Raw genomic sequence first — 23,059 nt, 5'->3', positions numbered from 1 at the left:
ATATTTTATACAACTTCAGCAGTGTGACTTTTTATTTAAATTCTAACTGCAGATTAAACAGGTAACTAGACATCCCAGTCAAAGAGGTGTTGGTCTTTGCCACACACATTAGTCTGACACAAAACAGGAAAAGGAAATAAATGCATGACTGAGATGTGCCTCATTGTCTTTGTGCTTTATAAATTCCTTTTTTAGCAGTTCAAATATACATTAAAGAAAAACAACAGATTCTGCAACGAGCAGAGTTTTTTCTTTAAATGCATTACACCATTATTTACAGCACCTCTTTGAAAATGCAGATCCTCTGCCATATTTTTTTTTGTATTCACATTTAATGACTGCACTAATGATTACTGTAACACTGGTCTGGTGTATTTGCTTTCCGCCTCTATAAATACAAATTCAGCCTCGATTTAGGAGGAAAACATAACATGAAATTCACTATAATACACAAGTTTTCATTTGGGTACATCATTGCAACACTGTTAAAGAGTATTTTGCTTAGGCTGAGAATCTAATTAGAACAGTACAGAATTTTGTACAGTAAGATACATTACAGATGTATTGAGAAAAAATTATTTTGAATGTATCACAAAAATCATGAACTAAATTTGCACTTTCTGATATCAATAACCCACTAGACTTCTAAACACAATTGCTCAGACAAGCAAATATCACTCATGTAAAATGATTTGCAGCATATGGATTTATGTCACATTTAAAGAAAAAGTTGCTCATTCTTTGCCCTTATATACTTATAATCCATTCCCAATTTAGAAAAGAGTAAAAAAAAACCAAAATAAAATCACATGCAGTCTTGTTCATCACTGATCTGCGAATAACTACTTCTTCTATAATTGTTCTGAAAAAATAAGTTATTTATTAAGTTGTATTTATTAAGAATAAATACGAATATATGGTACTGGAATACACACCAATTCCTGTGACATTTAAGTGAAAGTTAATATTGGGGTATTGACTAAAGCATTTGGTAAGGTTATGTTCAACTCAGGACTACTCTAATTCTGTTGCCAATAAAGTGTCTTAAAATTCGTTCTGATTTATATGAGATGCAATCTCAAGGATTAGCATTAGGAATTGCTAATGTCAAGTGTTCATTTTGATCCAAAATTATATATGCCATTGGTGGCACTTGCTGCAGAGAGACTGCCATGTTTTAATTTAAACTTTTTTGCTTGGATAAAGCAAATGTCATATACAAGTAGTTGTAAATTACTGGTATCTGATGCCTACCTCATGAAAAAAATGGAAGAATTACTTATATTTATTTACTACTTGTTATGTTCTCCAAATCAGACTAATAAGAACTGCTTAAATGTGCAGAAACATGTCGTATAGCACCAACAAAAAATAATCATAAACTTCAGCAGAATTTCACCAAAAGCTACTTTTCCAAAAGCCTGAATATTCAGTTAGACATCACAGTTTGCAAACACTCACAGAAATAACTACATCATAGATTTCCACATACGAAGATGTTTTGTACTCAGCCCAAGAAACTGAAATACTCTCAGAAGAATGACTTAACATATTTGATAACTGAAAGATTATCTGGCCTTGGATATTTAAAAAATGCAGTATATGGCCCTTCCCTGTATTAGTATTTGAGACCTGTTCAATGCAAATGTGATTAGCTGTTGGTCCTTTATTTTAGAAAGGTGACGTTATCAGGTATGTGATGTCCATGACAGCCTATTATATTGTCCTGGTTTTGGCTGGGATAGAGTTAATTTTCTTTCTAGTAGCTGGTACAGTGCTGTGTTTTGGATTCAGTATGAGAATAATGTTGATAACACACCGATGTTTTAGTTGTTGCTGAGTAGGGCTTATGTTAAATCAAGGATTTTTCACTTTCCCATGCTCTGCCAGCAAGCAGGTGCACAAGAAGCTGGGAGGAAGCATGGCCAGGACAGCTGACCCAACCAGCCAAAGGCATGTGCCACACCATCAGATACCATGCTCAGTATATAAACTGAGGGGCGCTGGCTGGAAGTTGGGGATTACTGCTCAGGGACTGGCTGGGTATTGGTCAGCAATTGCATTGTGTATTACTTGTTTACTTTTCTTTCCACTGGTTTTATTTATGCCTCCCTTACTTATATCCCTTATCATTACAATTATTTTAAAATATATTAACAACAACAATAATATTTTAGTTATTAAACTTTTCTTATCTTAACCCATGAATTTTATTTTCCCCCCTCTAATCCTCCTCTCTATCCTGTTGTGGGGAGGGAGAAATGAGCGAGCGGCTGCATGGTGCTTAGTTACCGACTGGGCCTAAACCACAACATATATTTAATTTAGGCTTTTTGTTGAAATAGAAGTTACTTGACAGTTAGAGATATACACATTTAATGCTAGAAAGCATCTACCGAATCATGAAGTGCAGTCCTCCTGACTGCAAGAAGTGTTCATGAAGATGTGGGGCAAAGGTACCTTATCTCAAAGATAGAGCAGAATGGCCTTTCTGCCAGTCATGCACAAACCACCCCACCACAGCTACAAGTGGAAGAAATACAATGTACCTTGCAATAAGCAATGGAGCTGCCACTCTATTTAAAAAAAAAACAACCTAAGCATAGTTCATTTTTAATTAGGATCTGCCTACTTTTACTGCATCTGTTAGAAAACTTCCCATAATAGCTTATAGGCCAGTAAAACCAGTAAGCACCTCACAAACCAATGTCTAGGATTTCATCTTCATTTGTACACACATTCACCCCTACATATTTTTTTGCTTAAAATATTTCCCCTCCTGGGGAATTACAAGAACACAAACACTCTTATTTTCACTTTGGAGGCAACAAATTAGTTTTAAATTATTTATTAAAATAGCTTAAGGTTCTACTAATCAAGAAATATGTAACTTTATTACTGGCAGTTTTTAAGAACAGACTACATATTTATCTGCTGAGAACAATGGGGTTGTGCCTTGTAGTGCAATAGATTAATCAATACTTTGAGATGTCTTCCACCCATTTTTTTTTTAAATCACCTTAACTCAAAGCAAAAAAAACCCCAATGATTCACAGTATCAGGATGCACTTGTGAAATAAGAAAAAAAAACTCCAAACACTCACAATCAAATTTTGTATTTATCAGCTTTTTAAAGCATCCTTTACAGACACTCAAGCTGTCCTGGTGCCATGGGTAAGTGAAGGCCTGAAGTTCAAATGTCAAAACACGGTGCTGCAGAAAAACTAAAATTAACATATGAACTGCTTTCACACAGACATTTAAAATCAAGTGACTTATTACTTCTAAGCACCTACAATCAAGCAGTTCTTCTTATCTCAAAACTACAGGGACATTTTAACATGCTATTGGCTTTTAAATGTGTATCATAGAAATAAAAGTTTGCAAGTCTATTCAAATTCCTAATACAGTATTTTTAGAAAAGGTCAAAGTTAACTAAAACAAACCTAGTTTTGAAGAACAAGCCCTGGCTCATAGCAAACCTAAAAGTATATTTTTCAGTTATCTTAATGCAATGATTGTATTTTCCCTTCTTTTCTCAATCAGCACTGCACTTAGTATGTACATGATGTATTTTTCTCTTCCATCCAGTATTCTTTTTTTCTTATTCTATTGGAACAAGGATCAATGTGAAGCAACCTCCAAAGTGTTCTTAATACACAAGCTGAACTGTGTGTATTATCATAATTCATGTGATACATCCATTACACTGAATATGCTGATAGAACATTAGTCCAACTCCAGTTGGGGACTTGTAATAGGTTAGATCTGCCTGAATGTGACAGACTCTGAAGAGTCAAAAGGAAAATAAAATTGTTTATGAATTCAGTAACCCACAAATCACATTCAAGAAGTTACTTCAGAGGCTTGATCCAAATGCCAAGGAATGCATTCTACTACTGCCAAACCTGTAAGTTTTGCTGCCATTTCATATTGGTTTGCTGTGGCTGCTAGTTGCAGACCACATTTAGAAAATGCAAGGAGCAGAATATCCATTACAACCACTGCCCACAAATAATACAAATTTCCAGCTTCTCATGGATATATAATCTACTGATTCAAATAAAAATCCTGGAACACTGCTCTCCTAATACCATTTGCCTGAAAAGTGTTTATCAAAAAGATTTCATAACAGTATTTCACATGGAACACTTTTTCTCTTCAAAAGCTGTGACTGCTTTCAACAGTTCATCTGTTTCAACAGCTGGCATTCTACATACTGCTAATGCACAGATTTATCAATTCCTGTTAGATTATTTCCCGTCTCTAATTCAGCCTGCATGGATAGACTGTGTAGCCTGTAAGAATCCTCAAGAAAAGCAACAAGACCTTCTTGGAACAAAGAGCTTAGCTGCACATTTAGCTGCCAGGTCTCCCATAGCTTCTTCTTTTTGCAATCTTCTGGATAACTTTCCCTCCAACATAAAGGTCTAATATCACAGATGTTAGGATCTTTCCATTTTCTGTATGAATCATGTGTCTTTATGGAAATGCTGCGAAACATATTTGGTTAACATCATATAATGAAATCAGGAAATTCTGGTTTAGGTACATTTCATGTACCTTTAGTTTACATTCTTATTTCACAGAAAAACTACCAGCTCTAACACACGCTTGAAACTAAAGCCTTTACTTTCCTAAATAAGCTCAGACGTGAATTGCTTTGTTATTACTAGATCTTTTCTTGTTATGGATTTCATGTTCTCTCTATAGTACAGACTGGCCAGCAGAAAAGTGACACAAAATGCAGGTATGAATGAAAACAGAGCTAGCATATCTAAGCTTAGTTCTACAAGCTTATAACCGTATTTTCAAACCAATCTTCTGCATTCCAGTTACTTTTGTTAGACTTGTGATAAGCCTCGATTTCCAACAAAAAGCTCTTATGCTAAGCATTCCTGAAACACTTGAAAAGTTCGTTTCAAGATATTGCCATTTTTTGCTTGAAAATCCTTCCAACAGCGCCTTTCAGCTGAGTGCTTTCAGACAGGAGATACAGCACTCCGTAAAACATGATGCTTTCTATGAACACCATGAAACACACCATGTATTGTACCTCCTCTAAGGGTCTAGTTCACCAGCATGTATAGCACTAAACACAGAACTCAACTTCATTTCTTTCACATGAGTGCAGACCATACTGTGTTTAACAAAAACGGTCAGTGGAGTGGATCCAACAGAGAATAAACTCAAGCAGCCAAAACCGTTACTCCATTCGCCATTCCATCATTCTTGTGGAGGTCACCTTCCTCACTGATAGGTCAGTGAATCGCATGGGAAGCATTTCCTAAGCCATCGCAGTTTACAAATCATCAATTTAAAGCAAGCTGAAGCCAGCATTGATTTAGGTCACTATGTCAGACTAAGTGCTGGTTCAGGAAGAGATTTATAAATTTTTCATACATATCCACATCAGTGGAAGAAAGGTGAGGAAAGAGGGAGAATGGGTGAGGGTATATTTAAAAAAAAAAAAAAAAAAGAGAGAAAAAAGTCTAGTATGGAGGCAAACTGCATAGGTTGCAACAGTCTCAGAGCCGAACATATCTGAGAAACTGAAGTTCTGTTTATGCCAGTCCAAGGATTCACTCACACGGTGATAGTATTTGTGTATTTCTTGCTCTCATGTATTTTTTTCCTTGTTTCATGTATTTCTGCTTAGCAGAAATGTGTAAACTGAGTATTTGTGTGAGCATCTACTTCGATCAGTCTACTACCTGAGAAAATAAAAGCAAATTACAGTACTAAAAGGAATCACTGAAAATTACTTCCTGGAAGTGAGTCAAGTTTTCCTCTCATCGACTTCCAGCACCAGTGTCATAGCAAGCAGAATTAAAAAGAAAGCATACACAAGAATAACAAGCAGAAAGCAGAGAGGAGGAAACATTATTTCCTAATTTAAAGGAGAAAGTCAGGCTTGAAACCTTGTTTATGAAAGTCTCCTTGCAGTGACCTGTACTTGCATGGGACAGACAAAAAGAGATTTTAATTAATTTTGCATTACTCTGTACCTGTGCAGGAAGTTAAGGGATACATTTCCAGAAAGGAGTCAAAGATGTGCATACAAATATCTGTCTTTGACAGATATAGGGCTTTTTTTCCCCCTTCATCTTGCACAGTACCCAGGAAAAAAAGCCAGTGAATAAAGCACACAGATGCCACTCATATTATATGCCATGAATTCTGTGAAATCTGTACTTCACAAAAGCTGTTCACTTCCTCGTTCAAGTTTATTTATTGGTAACAGGGAGACAGGGGAAAAAAGCAAAATGAGGGTTTTCAGGACACTGACTATCTGATGGTTAGGTCAATTATTCCTTGATTATCAGCATAAACACTATCTCCACCAGTGTCCTTATTCTAGATTATTACTTTAAATTCAACTTTCTCTACCTCTACTACTTTCTTTTCATTGCTCCAGCTAGAGAAGCAGTAGAAGTGTTTTAAAAAATATCATACTTATTTTTACCTGGTACCTCCTCTCCTACGACCTGTTGCAAAGAATTAATTGGCATCATTATTGCAGCTCTTTGCCTGTCTAATAAGGGAGCAACAATATTACATCTTTGACTACAAGAAGTTTATGATCAGGGTAAATTTAAAAGTGCATAAGTCTAATTCAGTGTTAGATTCAGCCTTCTAAAGTCTTGTAGATACTACTAACATTTCCCCAAAAGTATTTTGCATCAGATAGCCCAAACCAAAGGCAATTATTCAGAATTTTAAAGGTTAATAGACCTACAAAATAAGTTTCAGAAAGGACACCCATTCCTCCAAATTGAGACACCACAGAAGAAATCAGGCATTTTTGTCACTCTATTACCAATAAATTATTGTAACATTTATTAATCCTTGTTTCATAGGTTTTGGGTGCTTTTAGCAAAATATATAAAACTCATGTAGTGATTTCTCAAATCAATTTAACAATTAAACATACCTTTACAAAACATATCCTGATCTGTTTTAAAACATTTGCAACAAGGAAAAATTCTGTGCTCTCAATTATATGTGTGTGAACTTCATAGAGAGCAAACAGAAGAAGAAATCTGCAAATTTTTAAATAAAGACAGAATTTGGTTTCTGTGATCTATCTGTACTACATTTTTTTCAGGAATTCATTTATCTTTGCAAACACTCACATGGAAGGTGCAATAAATGAGCTATATGTAAAGATTCATACCAAGATAGTCAACACCAAGTCTTTCACATGACTCCAAGCAGGCTTTGGTGGTGCTCTCATAGCCATAATCACTGTGCCACAGTTTGCTAGTTATCCAGAGGTCCTCTCGCTTCACACCACTCTCTTTGATGGCCTTTTGGAGGAGAGATTCACAGCCATATCTTTTTGCTGTGTCAATATGACGAATGCCACATTTCTGCAATGCATGGACCACAGCATCATGGGAATAGCCACCTTGATGGGAAGTACCTAAACAAAAGAAATCAGAAGTGAATTGTCAGCAGTGAATTTATGAGGGACATCTTTTTAATTTTTGTATTCCTTTGTATATAGTCACAAAACCTTATTCAGTTTTCATTTCTTAATAGTAAAGAACGGAAACAGAGATCTCTACGTTGGGAAAATACATAACGTGCTAGAATGATGACACTGATAAGAAATAACTCCAACAAAAATCATATATCAACAGCATTTAGCTGCAAAGAAGTGATTTCAGAAGTCAGGCTGAAGACCATCAAAGAGAAAACACATACTTTATGGAAAATTAGTATATGGCACTTAATTTTCATATAGGAGCACAACATTTACAGATTAAAATATTAACAAAAGATGTAAAATATAACTTAAAAAGCAATTTACTTTTCAGAAAGCTTATCCTGAAACCTTTAATCTGTTGAACTCTTGTCAGCTTCAACTTATTATTGCATTGTACAACCCCAGACCAGGCCATACCACAGGTGTAATTCACATAATGTCAAGCTCAACAGTAACCAGAACAATGGAATCCTACACAAGAGTTACAGAATGGGCATAGAGGGATTTTTAGTAACAAAGTACTGTAACTCTCATTGTATAGGTATTCACTGGATGCGTATTTTGCATGTCAAGGGGACGGAAGGAGGAGGAGACTCAGCAGGAAAGGCAACCGGCAGGAGGACTGTCAGATAAAGAACTGGTTGAGAGCAAGGAGGATGATGTTTCTACTTACCCTTTCCTGTTAGTTGTTTTTCCTGCCATGAGCCCCTCACCCATTCACCCTCACTCACACACTTCCCACAAACAGTATTTTCTACAGTTTGTTGGAGGAAATGGTCCATCAGTTCCAGTCAGCTACCAAAGCCACCTTCTAAGATGATGATTAGCACTTAAAGGCCCTAGTGCTGTAAACAATAGTCGGTATGCAAATGGCTGTTACTAGCTTCAGAAGGGCCCTGTACAGTTGTGACAGTCGACAGCAACAGGGTCTTCAGCCACTGCTAAATCTAAATAAAGGACTCCAGATCAAAAAAGGATAGTATAAAGTGAAATCTGTATCTCTATTAACTTTCTCTTTCCCTCCAAACCTAATTATTTCTACATCAAACACCATCTGCATGTTATGAAGTTAATAAATGTATATAGTCACCCAGACTGTCAGAAAAAGGAAACAATTGAAAACACACACAGTTACCTTAGACTCATCCTTAGAACTTCCCATACCTGAGCCGGGGAGCGAACGCCCATGGGAGTCTGCACAACTTTCTCACACGTCATAACAATGCATGCAAGAATGAGAAGAACTTGCAAAAGTCCTGCTTGAATGTAAACCAAGCCAGGTTCTCCTAAATGCTTAGCATTTTTGTTCATTCCTAATCTTAGAAGGAAAGCCAATGATACCTCTGCAATCTTGCTCAACACTCCAAGTAATTTAAAATATAATATGGTCTGATATCACACACATACACCTGAGGATCGTAACATTCTGCTGATCACAGTAGGACAAGCCCCACTTTATGTTTATAACCTACAAGATGTGGAGTATTGAATTCTTGATTTATTTTCATGGATTTTAAAGTGATGAAATTGTAATACTATATTTTTACCATTTTGACAGGCGCATCATAAGTATTTTACCTTCCAAATGTAAACAAAGTTTTAATGTTTTAAAAGACAAAACTTTAAACTTCTTTCCTCCATAGGCACCAATTACTACTGTCGATTAACTTGAGTCATCTAGAAATAGATGTCCCTATAACTTGTTTTACATCAAAGTAAGTCAAACTAGATCAACTTACATTTTCAAAATAGCTATTTCAAAATCTTCATGAATATTTAAGAATTTTTGATTAATGCAATGCCACTACATTGCAACTATGGGGAAAGTATATGTAATAATTACATTATTCAGATACTAAAGGAATTCTCTTAATTATATAACTAGCATAGAAAAATTACTATACTTTTTCATAACAATCCCTTCACTTTTAATAACCTGGTATTGGTGCCAAATAAATGAGGTTGTAACTATTGTGTCTGTTTCTGGCTGAATGGACATTTCTAAGCACAGAATGAATGGAGTTCATTTAGAGGTCTTGCAAATGGACTCGGACTCTTTTCATGCATAACGGATTTCAGTAAGAACATTTAGGACAAACAACTTAAAAAAAATTAACTCTTTTAAAGTTAAAGAGAGAGTGGAAAAGAAGGAAAATTCAGAATAATTTTGCTGTTGTTCCCCATTTAGTGATGGCATGCACTCTTGTTTCACAGGAAATAAAGAGGTCAAGATCAGTCTGGAGGGAATTATCTCCATTTTTATGCCTGAAAATGAACTATAACAGTCCTGATGCACTAAACAGTAATTAAAAAGAAAGCTTAATTATTTCATATTACTACTTTGCAAGTCAACTTAATAACAAACAACAGGTTTCTGAGTTAATTATGCTACCAACGTAACAGCTTCTAGACTTTAGAAACCAGTTTTCTTTTATTTACTCGTGTGATTACATGTTATTCATAGATGCAGAATGGTGACAAAAGAAGGTGGAGTGACTTAAATGCCTTTTTTTATATTTTAAATCCAGACAATGTTATTTGAACACCTTAACATTCTTACATGTTTGGCATTACCCTTTGTTCACAAAGATGCAATTCACACTGTACATGTACATTTAAAGACAAAATCCAATCTTGCATTTGAAACAAATATGGACTAGCACCCATTCCATCCCCTTACTGTTTCTAAAAATATTGAATTAATATATTTTTATTCTAGAATTCTCTGATAAAAATATGAATTCCTTTTAATAAAGGAAGTCAAATACAAATAAGTCTAGAAAAGCTCCCTATTTTTTAGCTAATATTTTAGCTTGTTTTCCTAGGGGAAAAACACTGTTATCTCACTGACTGAACTAATCCAAATTTGACAGATCTAACGATATCTGAGATAATTACATTCTTACAGATTTTTTGAAAACTGGTAGTTGGGAGGGACAAGGATACTGCAGGGGAAATATGGATAAGTCAAACCACATGAATTTGTTGAAAACTAGGCATAATTAGTTACGTTGTTATTTTGTTGTGACTACTCATCACTTTGAGACCCTGAAGAACACTGCTATCAAAACTGGGATGAGAAACATGCTCTGGCAATTAATAAAAAGTTTTAAGGATTATTAAAAAGGCAGAATCCTGTTCACAATGTGTGTGTGGGAAAACAAACCCCAATCAGCCACACCCCCTCTAACCCCCTAAAAAGACAAACCCAACAACTTCCCTCCCCCCAAAACCCCACCAAAATGTAAGCCAACTAACAAACCAAAACACTACACACCCCCCCCCCTCAGTTTTATGCACCATCTCAGCTGACTCTCAGCCTCATTAAACATTCTGTTCTCCTTCACGGAAGCTGGAGAACTACAGATAGAGATCCAAGCACCAACAGTTTTTCAAAAGAGAATCAGGACCTACTTTCTCTCCCCAATTTCTCCCTCCATTTGTGGAGGAGCATGTCTTCATGTTCTTTGTGAAATGTGAAAGTATTATTTATCTGAATATATAAACATATATTCATGTTCTGTTACATTAATAACTTTGGCTACTTGAAATCAATGGAATCACTTACATTAGAAGAGTTCCTGTTAGTGAAACCGCAGCCAGGATATTTAGAGATCATATCAGAGATTAATGATCTTCTGACATCAGTACTCAGTACTAAATTAAAACAGTTGAGAAACAAAACACCTACAAAAATGCCCATTCCTTTGCTGATTTATTTTAATCTCCACGTAATCACTTGAGAAAAGAACTCTCAAAAGCAAAAGCTCAAACATCCTTTTACCCATGTTTACATTGCTCACTGTGTATATATGGTGTTGTATACCATAATAGCCTTGAAATGTCTTGTTCTATTAGTTTCACTTCTATTATTTCAACATTACATCAACAACAGGGCCACATAATGCATCTTATGGATATATTAAAGTTTTTGGTACCAATATAGTTTGATTTGACCAATTATCTTACAAGCAAATTTGATGATAAAACGTGAAACGTTGCCTATACATAGAGTAAATGAACATATAACACATTTCAAGGTCTACTGCTAACCCATTCACAAAATCACATGCCTCTTCTATGGAATGGCTCAGGGACAAACAACCCTTACTTGCTGGCCTTGCTTACTGTCTTACTTCCTCCTCCTCCTTCTCTACCTACTTCTGTAATCATATGATCCTCTCATAAGCTGATTCAGATTGTTAAATGACCAAGTAAGTGTACAGTTTTAGAATTATTCATGAACCTGAATAACTCCCCAGAGGGGAAAACCCACTAAATTCTGGGCAAGGGATCAGGCAAGAAAAGTCCCCCTTTAGCAGCAGTAGTTAAATAATTTATTCAGAAGTTCTATTAAAATTAAAAAGACACAAACAAAAAACAAATCACAGTTGTGCTCAAGTCAACCACCAAATGATCAGAAACACCTCCTCCATGAACCTGGCTCTTGAAGCCTTTCTTTTTATTATGTTCCCCAACATCATCCCTAGAGCTGCTCTAAGAAAACCAGATAACTTCACACTTCCTACAACCACAGCACTAGAATCCAAGTGTTCTTATTGCTATATTTTGGTATTGTTTTTACTTAACAAGGTCAGTTACTCTGAAAAATCATGTTTAGCATCACATGACAAAGTATTCATAACATCCTCTCTTCCTATATAGAGTGTAGCACCTTCCTCTGCAGCAGGTAAAATCAAAGTCAAGCTTATTATGAAGCTTTTATACTCTACAATTTTCATAAAGCAACTACAGAGTATTTCAAGTTATGGGATCAAAATGTAGTCACAATCACTTTTACAAAATAACTTGGACATTTTACTCAAAGTCCAAGAGTGGCATCAAATGTATAAATAATGGAGCAGCTGCCCTTGCACAAATGAAACCTGTAGAGATAATGGGCTTCTAGAAGAACTGGTAGGACAACATCAATAACAGAAAAGCAGCGAGCAGATTTGTATTATATAACCAGTATTTTGGTCAGAACTAAAGCAACACACAGGTTTATCTAAATCTAAGTCATTTAAGGCCGAATCTATATTGTGTACAAACAGTGCAACAGGAGCTAGAGTAGTTGAAGTACAGGCATGAATTTGCTTCTGCAAACCTCAAAGGACAGCAAGGACCACCCTGCTAGCACTGCATTACAGTAGGTACTTCCATACTGTAACAACATACTGGTATAAGATGATTCACCAGAGAATTCCTGATAGAGGTCTTCATTGCATTTATACACATTTTACACCATTACAGCTGTACTGTATGGATGTATTTATTTTCATGTTCCTAAATATCACTATGCTAATGAGACCCTGTTAATAGACCTGGCCTAGATACCGTAACGTTTCTCTTGCCTCTGTAAAAGCTGTCTGGATTATGGATATTACTATATATATTTAAATCTTACTTTGGCAATGTTTCTCTTTTTTTTTTTTTTGCTAAATATGAACCATTGCTTAGTACAAAGGGGCCACTCTAAGGCAGTTTTTCTCCTGTGCGACTCAGAATAAGCTCACAGAATTCAATAACATGAGGAAAAAAGGTATGTGAGCATGATTTTAAACTCTGCGATTCTACTCAGGCAACTCTACACAGGCACCAAGAAACAGAATGCAGGAATGCAGCCTTGCCTTAATGCAAAAGGGTAAGAGAGAGCCATTACATGTTTATTATGTATCCAGGGAAAGGGAGACCAGAATTGCTAGTTTTCTCTCTTCCTGAGAGGAAGGAAGAAATGGCAATGAGCCATTGTTGACAGAAGCACTCTATTCCCTCCATCCCAAAGAGGCTCTGACTGTAAAGGATATTCAGATCATCTACTGTAAAATGACTGTACATCCCTGATCACTGACCTACCATTTATCTAGTCAGAACTTTAGAAAAGGAGGTATAAAAACAACTTCTCAGAATATGTCTCACAAGCCCAGGAAGTCTGCAAGTAGCATCTATTATCAGTGGGACGCTATGGCTCTGATATGGCACTGATTCACTAGCGTATTTCTGGCAGCAAAAATACACTAACACCCAAAAAATGCAAATATTTTCTTCTGTAGGAGTAAAGCATTTTCCACTGGACAGTGCCAGCTATTTAAAATATTGCTGTTGTATACAAATATTTTTATCATGCAGAACTTCTCAATTAAATTTATAGGGAAAGACAACTCTGGAAAGTGACCTACACATTTGAAAGGCAATTATGAATGTGTAATCCATGTAGAAATTTCATAAGCAGAGCAGTAGCACACATTTATTTAAAAGCCTTTACAGACAGACTGCCAAATCTTGAAGCCTTTTCTTTCACTCCACACTTTCCCACCGCCCTGAGAACTATTTCTCATTAACAACCAAATTGGTTTCAGATGCTCTGCTATAAGATGTTACCTTAGAAACCATTTGGTAAAAGACTGTGGCTTCCTTCCATAGAAATCTCAAGCAGTGAAAAGGCAGATTTTCTGGCATAAATCAAATCCAATTTCTAGGGTTCACTAAACCTTTTCTCCTCCGAATACTGTTTTGTGACTAGATCTTAGCAGTTAATAGTGCACGAAGAATTGCTGGTGTGAACCAGTTTTAAATGATTTTCATTCTATTCCCTTTGTCAAGTCAATTGAAATGACTTCCAGTATTATCATACCTTGATAGAACTTTCAACTTCATAGCTAATAAGGATATGTACTATGTACAGCAAATAAATATATTAATTTTATTTTCCTCCCCTTTAATACATCTCCTTAAACTATCTGATAAAGATTACATTAATTGATTAACATTTGATATTTGGAAATACTTTACAATAAATGAGACAGACCGACAACAATTTTTCTCTCCTCCAAACAACTTCCATAAAAAAAGAACAATAAAAAAAATTAAACCCATACTCTGTACCTAAATAGGACATTATCATAATCATACCTGCTGTGAAAGTTTGACTTAAAGTTATGTAAATAATTTACAATTAAGCATAATGAACATACAATTAGTAGAGACAGCAATTTAAAAAAGCATAGTTGACCATAAGACTAATAATTGAAAAACACTTAACTGCAATTTATAGTGACTTGTAGCTTACAAGATGAAAATGTATGTATAATAACTCAACATTGTAAAATCCTAATTCAAGATGACATTCAAGCTAATGGCTAACTTTTCACAGAGCCCTTTACACCTACCAGACTACTCACAATAAGTTCAACTGTGAATCATGACAAGATCCTACCGCTGCAGCGTCCTGTGACACTGCAAGGTCTGAGACTTGCAGTGTCTTTCTCTTAACTAACTGTGTTTATCAGTTCGAAGGACAGCAGCAACCCAGCTATCCGTAGTGCAAACTAAAACTGAGCAATAAGGAATGTTTCTGATCCTATGCTTCCCCCCCCCCCCCTTCACCTAAGAATTTAAAAAATTTAAAATTTATTTTCTCAAGGTTTCCAGGACAAACTTTTCTTGTAGCCCCTCCTCTCACACTGCACTTTCAACCTTAGAATAGCATGTATTAGAATGCAAAGCACTTCCATTGAGGCTTTAAGCCTGGGGAACAGACCTAATAGTTACGAAACTGATGTAAAGCCACAAAGATGGCTTTGCCCTTTCTTTCCCCTCTCCCCCCAGAACGAGGATTTTTTTATCACTCTCTGTGCTGTTCGTACTTGACATAAGCATTAGAAGAACTGAAGGAAGTTTGGGAATCAGTACCTCCCTCCTCCCCACTTGGAGGCATGAGAACTACTGCAATTTAGGTTACAGCAGCACGTGACATCACCTTTCAATGCTGCCAAAATTACACTAGGGAGCTCTGGCAAAGGAAAAAAAAAAGCGTTAACTAAAATCTGCTACATGAAGGTCAAAGGATAAAAGTCAGCTTTCATTGGTATCATTTGTATACGATATAAAGTTTGGTAACATTTTTCCACATTACAGAAACATGGTGAAAGATAGAAATACACTGGAGCTTGCTTCTCTGTTCATTTCAACCTGGATACAAATAATTTGTTCATCCAGGGGGTGATTAAGCTTGCAACATTTAAAAGTATTAATGGCAACGGGAAATTTAAAAACATACACATAAAGTGCCTCTACTTGTAGAGGCTTTGATTATTAAACAGTGATAGAAACTTAAATTTGTTTTTTATTAACTTGGACTTAGTGATGGACATTTAAAATTCATTTGTATCACATCAGCAACAGGGTGACTACCAAAAGGAATCCAGCATGAGAAAGGAAGCCATCTTTCTGCTATTAAATCACAGTTCATTTGTCAAAATATAAATAAGGTAAAATCCCCAGCAAAAATATAAAAAGCTGACCTCAGATTTGTAGGTGTACAAAGAGAACAGAGACAAAGCAGCAGTTTTCCCCAGGGAAAAAAAAATCTGTACTGTGTAAACTCTGATACAAGCAAAAATTGGCCCAGCATTTTGCCCCAGATGTATTTATTAGTACCATTTAAAACATCATTTGTACAGCATTCAGTCTTTTTTAAGGAATACACCACCACCAGACTGGAAGAAGGTAAAGTTAGAAGAAAGCAAGGAAGGTAGAAGCTCAGCAGGTTAAGCCAGGTTAGGAGAGGCTACTGCTTTGTTCCACTATCTACAAATACACAGCTGCCTGGGATATGGCCACATTTTGTACATGAGAGAAGTTAAATATCTTGAGGCCCTCAAAGCTCAAGTACAACTTCTCAAGGTCAGATCTACTGAAATGGTAAATGAATTGAGCAGAAAGATTTATAGATGTGGCATTTTGTTCATCACAAGAGGCTATTAAGGCAACTTGGTAACCATGGGTGAGAAGCAAAGTCCTGACAGAATAAAAAAAATGGTTAAGACATAAAACAAAGAGAAGAAATAGACAGCCAATTCTTATTACAGGGTAAGATTAATAGGGGGGAGTGCCATAGGTCTTGGTATCAGGACCACTGTTCCATAAATTTCCCTAAGAACTGAAGCCATGAATAAAAAAGGCAGTAACAGTGAAGAACAAAAAGTGAAGGCTTGATTCTGCTGCCATTGATTTGAAAAGCAAAATCTCATTTGATTCCAATCTCAACAGGGCTTGGTTTTTGACCAAGGCTAAATTTAAGAATTAATATGAGCAACTCTAGGACTAACAATTAAGTATGTAACTGGATTAGTAATACATAATGGAAGGAAATGTTAAAATATTTCCACTCAACATTAAGATTCAAGTTATATGTAGCATTTAGACCAAAAAACCCCCCCAAAAAACCTCAACACAACGTGATGTAATGAAAGTGGAGTAATCCAATTCCATGTTTTTTCTCCAGAAAAAGTCCACTTGTGAAAAGAACTGGGAACAATACAAGAAGTCTTGTATGGTTGCACTGCAAATGATGCAATGTCTTAAATAATGCAATCAGCAAAGTCAGTAAAAACTTACTTTTATGATGTATTTACTTAAAGTTACAGCTGAATATCAGGAATCTTATCTATGGAACACCCTGAAACGATGACAGAGAGATTTTAATGGTTTCCCCTGAGCGTGGAGGGACTCTACATGTGTGCCTGTGGGTATTATTTTACCATGCTAGTAGTGCGACATACCAACAAATGCAGTAAAAATGCAATTTAAGCAAGATAGTAGTGCTATAAGTTAACCACCATAATATTTACTTATTGGGATTGATTTGTATTCCTCCCAGGCTTTGGCTACCTGACTCAAGCTGCTCAGAGCAGTACCTGTGTGCTTTCCCAGTTACAGTGCCTAGCATAATGGCACTGTCCACTCTTGAATGATCTTCCATAAAGAACATCATTACTACTAATAAAAGACTCACCGTATGTGACATGGGTAAGACACAGTTAGTATAAAGACTTGAATATTTTGTTTAATAATTACCTGTCCTAAAGCCTCTTCCCAAACAAGCATGTAATTTATTTTATACTTTAATAGGAGGGGGATCATTAGAGAACTTTTTATTTCATCAAGTTGTTATTAATTCTATCTACACCAAGGATTACATAAAAAGCAACTTGACACAAAAACATTCTATGAATTTCTGATATCACCAGTACATCTTGTCAGGAAATCACATGCTATTTGATAAACCTCCTGAATCTCATTACAACTGATCCTAAAAAACCCCAAACAACCAAAACCCAGCCAACCAAAAAAAAAAAACCCAAACACAAAAACTCCTCTTCTAATGGGAATATAACTACCATATCAAGGGGATGAAAATATTTTCACTAGAGAGAGACAGAACAAGCCTTAAGAGATGTCTATAATTGGTGTTTTGGGGACCTTTTGTAATATGGCTCTTTTTTTTTTTTTTTTTAATAGAATAAAGAAAGTATGTTGGCAAAGTTCATGAACAAATCAAATACTTTTTACCCCTAAGAGACTTTACGAAGTTTCCCTTATATCACATAAACCTTCCAACAAACAGTGATGCCATGGTGAATTTAACCATTGAGCACATGACCTTGAAAAAGCTTCCTAATATTCCAGTTACAGGAAGAAAAGCCCTTGTACTAGCGAATTACATTAAAATGCTTTAGAGGGTTGTATTTACCCCTCAGACTTAAAAAGGAAGTGACAGCTTTCTAAGTGGGGGCTTCCTACTTAACAGAAGTAAGCATGAACAGTACAAACTATGCATTTTTCTTCCAAAGCCTGAAGATGATGATATTGTGTATACCATTTTGACAAGTGATCCATTTTTGAGGATGTTGCTTTAGGTAAGCACCAAGTATCCTGTAGTTAAACAACGTAACAATATGTAATTCTCTAATATAGTTCAAAGACTCACAAAGTATGCGATTCTCAGATACATGTACCTCCTATGAAAAGTATAACTACACCAGCTTCACCAACTTCAAAACAGTGTCATTTTATATCAGTTATTTGCCCTGTATTTCTAAATAAACAAAGTCTTGCAAATATGGAAAGAAAGTATAGCTATCTTATTAGCAAGATAATGAATGTATCAACTTTCTAAAGCCATTATGAGGTAATGTACTCTCTGGGGCATAGCTTTACACTTGTATCAAGTATTAGGGCCAAAATGCCAATTCATTTTAGACTTAAGCCTATTCTAGTCAGAAGCAGCTGTTGTAATGAAAACTGTCATTGACCGTAAACATGTCCGGCCCTCTGGATATGAACGTTGGCTAACACAACTGTTAGAATTGAACAATAAGAAATAAAGTTATCAATGGTTTTCATAATCATGCAATAAACAAGATGCAGATAACTTTTATTTGTTAATTAAAACTTTAGCTATACAGCATCTTTCTAACACAAAGGTGAGCTGCCTTATAATAACAGGTTGGTGTCTCAGGAAAGTTGGCTTGTTTTACCACTGCTAGTAGACTTGTCTTTCTGCTGGACACAAGACAGATAGATATATGTTCATACTGGGTTGTAAGTAAATACATAGTTTTGGATGTACAGAATTTAGCATGTTATTCCAAGTAACCTTTCAGACTGATCATAAGTTTTGCACAATACATAGTCTTCTCTGGTGTACTAATCCATCTTTCTCACTAAAGACTTTAATGGAAATGGATCCACCTCACCAAGACCAGCTTGTGTAAGCAAGCACAGAGCATCAGGAAGAGAATGGTAACCTAATGAAAGACCACTTTACCTCCTTCCTTCCCATTTCCCCTTTTGCATCAGACCATGAAAAACTTATTGAACTTCTATACAAATTTGGAAGCCAAAGCAGCTATGCCATGGAAACCCATTAAAAAAAAGGAAGCCCAGTTAAAAAAAATTACGAGAACATAATCTTTTAACAACTGAAGCTTGAACAGAAAGAACAGTATTTTTGACAGTATGCTATCCTAGGCTGCTGTTGCCCTCTCTCTCGAGTAAAATGTTCTGGCTGACAAACATGCTGCATGGCTCCTACTCCAGCTCTCAGCTGCTAAGCGAGCAGTTTCATCACTTTGAAATAAGTTGCGTACCTATCCGAGCTGCCTTCCAGCTGACATGACTGGATAGTTGCAACCATCTTAACACAGCATACTTATCTCTCTCTGAAGCTTTTAGAAAGACTATCTAGCAACAGAGGCGGCATACATATCTGTCCTCTCAAAGATGACTTTTCATAGATAACAATTACGTCTGCATGTTTAGTGGGATAAGAAATGACAAAGAAACAACCAAATCTTAAATCCTGCAGAAAATGGCCTTGCAGAAAACGAATCCTCACTGATGATAGTTCTCCTCTACCTTATAGCTGAGTACATTTTTTGCACTGCAAACGTTAATGTATTAAGGCTGTAACAAAAATAACCATTAATTTGTAAAAGAGTAGTTAAGTGGGAACACCTACCATACCTACCATAGATAAAGATCCCATTGTGTTAGGCTGCTTAGCATGGTATTTATAGCTTGATGACAGATGCAAGTGCCATGAGTCTTGAGCTTTTTTTTTTCTTTTCCCCTTCTTTTCTTAAATCCTCAATGGTTTGCAGCTTACATCAAGAATTTCTTAAAACTACCTGACTGGTTTCTATCTAGTAGAAGATCCTCAAAAAGCTACAGAATGTATAAACAATACATAAAGTGTTACTCTAGCAAAACAAGAATAGGTTAGTGAAGTCAAAGAACCAAATCCTGCTGTTCATGACACCACTGTAAGACAAGAGTAGCTCCATGAAAGCCATATATGACAGAAGTTATTGCGTCAGAAAATTTCAAACTTAATTCTTTTGAGCTAATATGTTACTATCCATTTACTGTGGTTTGAGATCAGGCTTGACAATCAACTACTCAGTACTTACTAACACAACAGAAGGACAGCAAGCAGCATGCTATTTGGCAGAGAGTATAAAGGAGTCTTTCTGCCTGTCTACTTCCTAGTCAGCTTATTCTTTCAATAACCTAAGAAATGTACTGCAATCCCTAATAAAAAAAAATGGTTCTGTAGACGGTCTGAAACAACATGGTCCTTTTTGCATATTATAGGGACTGTGTAAGGGGCATTTGCATCAAGTTTTCTTAAGGTTAATAGATACTAAAATAACAAATTCATAGATTGGGCCTTTTAAGTATTTTGGCTGAGGATGTGCTGTTGCTAAGACTTTTTAACTAATATGTGCAGCTCAAACGACTTCAGGTACTTTGAAACAAGCATTACAAGCTCCATCTATTCACAGTATTTCTGGATGAAAACACAGCTCTATTAAATCAATAGGAGTTGGCCTTTGATTTTAAGTGGCTTAATATGCTCTAAAATCCACAGCTCCAATTTCACCCTCCTTTGTACTAATGAAAATCCTAAATAACTGCTCTGAAGTCAGTATACACTCATAGGATAAAGGTGAAAAGAGCACAAGGTTAATTTTATTTTATAGTTTAGCTTGATACTTGTGTGACTGATTAACACCAGTGTCACAGACAAAGAACATAAGTGCCTTTGATTTGTATGTTTATGTAAAATAACGGTAAATCTGGGATGTCAAATTGACCCATGTTAAAACTGCATCATGAAAGACTGATTGGGAAGGGTATTCATGTTGTAGAACACATTATGAATGAAAGAGGCTTCTGGAAAGACTCTTAAGAGATAGAAAGAGATGTTCAAATCCTATGCCAAAAGTATCTGAGGCTTTAATCAAGAGATAAATTAACCCCTTTTACGAGAAATACGAATTAATTAATGTCAACTATATAAAAAGAGAACTATAAGAAAAAAACAAAAAAACACAGAAAGATCTGGTCAAGTGTGCAGTGGTCATTGGTATGTGCATGGTAGGCGTTTGCCTCTTTGTAGCACACCTTCCAGGCACTCTGCTATATCTCCCCTTTTGGGAGAGTTAACAGTCTCTTCATCTGTTGTGCCTACAACATGGATAGTGCTCTAACACCACAGAATTACTGGCATTAACTCCCCTCTGCTCACACTACAGCCCTATGCTGACTTGGAGAAATAGCCTTCAACCATTTAATAATTTGGCTCTTTTGAACCATTAGCAAATCCATCAATTAGATATATTTGTAATTCAGAATAGTATAAACCAAATATTCTCATGTACAACTAGAAGTAGTATCCTACTGCAAGCCAGTCTTGGGTTTATACCACCTACAGTTCAGTAGAAGAGAAAATCCTTTCTGCCTTTTCTGAAAGAGCTGAGGGAAAAAAAAATACTTTGCTTGCCTCGTGGGGGTGGGGAAAAAAAATATGAGAGAATAAAAATAATCCTTTCTGATTTTACAGACACTTTCAGGCTCAAATTCTCATTGCAGGAGTGTATTCTGGTTAGCCTGTAGTCTTGTTTTGCTAGGACTGAATGCAATAGCTTTCCTGAACTATCACTAGCATTAACTCAGACAACTAACATGGTTTTATAAGGACTTCTAATTTTTTCCCCATATTCATATTTTAGAAAACAAATTCTTTAAGTGTTTAACCAATTTTGTTGGAGAACTTCTCACTGCACAATTGATAATAAAGTGTAAGTTACAAAAAAGTTAATTTCCCTTTACATTTTTGTATTTTCAGGCAGACCTTTTTCTACTAAAAACATATTAAAAATGTCATACACATTTGTACGAGTCACAGCCAAAAACATGTGTTTGTTAAAGTTCGATATAATGTCAGCAAACCTTGGTTTTCAGTAAGAAAAAAAAACCAACCCCAAGAGACGCACCAGATTCTGGCATGCTGCCAGGCTTGAACAGCATTTGAATTCTTTCAACATCCACACAGACCATGTGTCCCTGCAACCACCAGGCACAGGCCTTCTGACTCTCAGAAATTCCTACACAGGCTTTTGATGGCAACAGGTGCAGCTGACAAAAAAACCTGCCAATAAGATTAATTCGTGCTTGAAAGTCTGCTTTGAAGAAAAGCCTGCTTCTAAACCTCATCAGAAAAAAAAAACCCAAACCAAACCCCAAACAAAACAACCAACCCACAACATCAAACCACCGAATAATAAACACCTTGGGGGAAGTGAAAGGGGAGCTCTGTAGTCCCAAGCAGAAAAGCACTTGTTTTTGCCAGCCACAGCGAGGCAAGCTGCAGGGTAGCAGGAGCCCCAGAAGGGCCCAACTAACAGGACCGCGAAGATTCACGCAGTTGTAATTAAGCCTTTGGAGAAGCGCGAGTGCTGCCGAGCTCGGCGCAGGCAGCCTCAGCAGGAAGCTCAAGCACCGACTCCGCCGAGGAGAGCCCGGGCGTGGGCCAACGGCACGGCCAAACCCTCACGAGCCGGCCGGGCCGGGCCTCACGGTGACCCCCACATCTCACAAGGTCCCTCAGGGAGGCGTCAGCGGCGCGAGTTCCGGCCAGGCCCAGTGCCGGCTCCGCCGCGAGGCGCGGCACTTACCGAGCCCCAGCACCGGGATGCTCCGGCCGCTAGCGAGCAGCACCGCGGGGCAGCCGTGCGCCCCGCCCCCCCCCGCCGCGGCCATCCTGAAGGGCAGCGGCCCCCGCGCTTCCCGCCGGGCGCGAACACTACAGCTCCCGGCAGCCCCTGCGGCCGCAGGGTGCCGCAAAGCGCGGAAGGGGCGTGGCCGCGGGCGGCGCGCGGGCGGCAGGTGGGAGCCGGGAGCCCGGAGCCCGGAGCCCCGGGGCCGAGCCCTCAGCGG

The 23,059-nt window shown here is 37.0% G+C and overlaps 1 protein-coding gene across 5 annotated transcripts in view; it reads right to left on the bottom strand.

The window, feature by feature from the left end:
• The window catches only part of LOC141960726 (putative oxidoreductase ZK1290.5), a 50,155-nt gene extending 27,242 nt beyond the window's left edge, over positions 1-22,913 (bottom strand). For all 5 annotated transcript variants that reach the window (XR_012633686.1, XR_012633687.1, XM_074906681.1 and 2 more), the window contains exons 1-2: positions 22,798-22,913; positions 7,178-7,426 (exon numbers count right to left, since the gene is read on the bottom strand). Coding sequence is in view for 3 of the 5 variants with exons in the window: in XM_074906681.1 (XP_074762782.1) it covers positions 7,178-7,426; positions 22,798-22,882 (334 nt within the window). In the remaining 2 variants the exon portion in view is untranslated. The remainder of the gene's footprint in view (positions 1-7,177; positions 7,427-22,797) is intronic.
• Positions 22,914-23,059: the final 146 nt, after the last annotated feature.

This window comes from Athene noctua, chromosome 5 (assembly GCF_965140245.1).
Source record: "Athene noctua chromosome 5, bAthNoc1.hap1.1, whole genome shotgun sequence".
Classification (NCBI taxonomy): domain Eukaryota; kingdom Metazoa; phylum Chordata; class Aves; order Strigiformes; family Strigidae; genus Athene; species Athene noctua.
The sequence above is the reverse complement of the archived record's forward strand: the minus strand, read 5'-3'. Positions and strand labels throughout refer to the sequence as shown.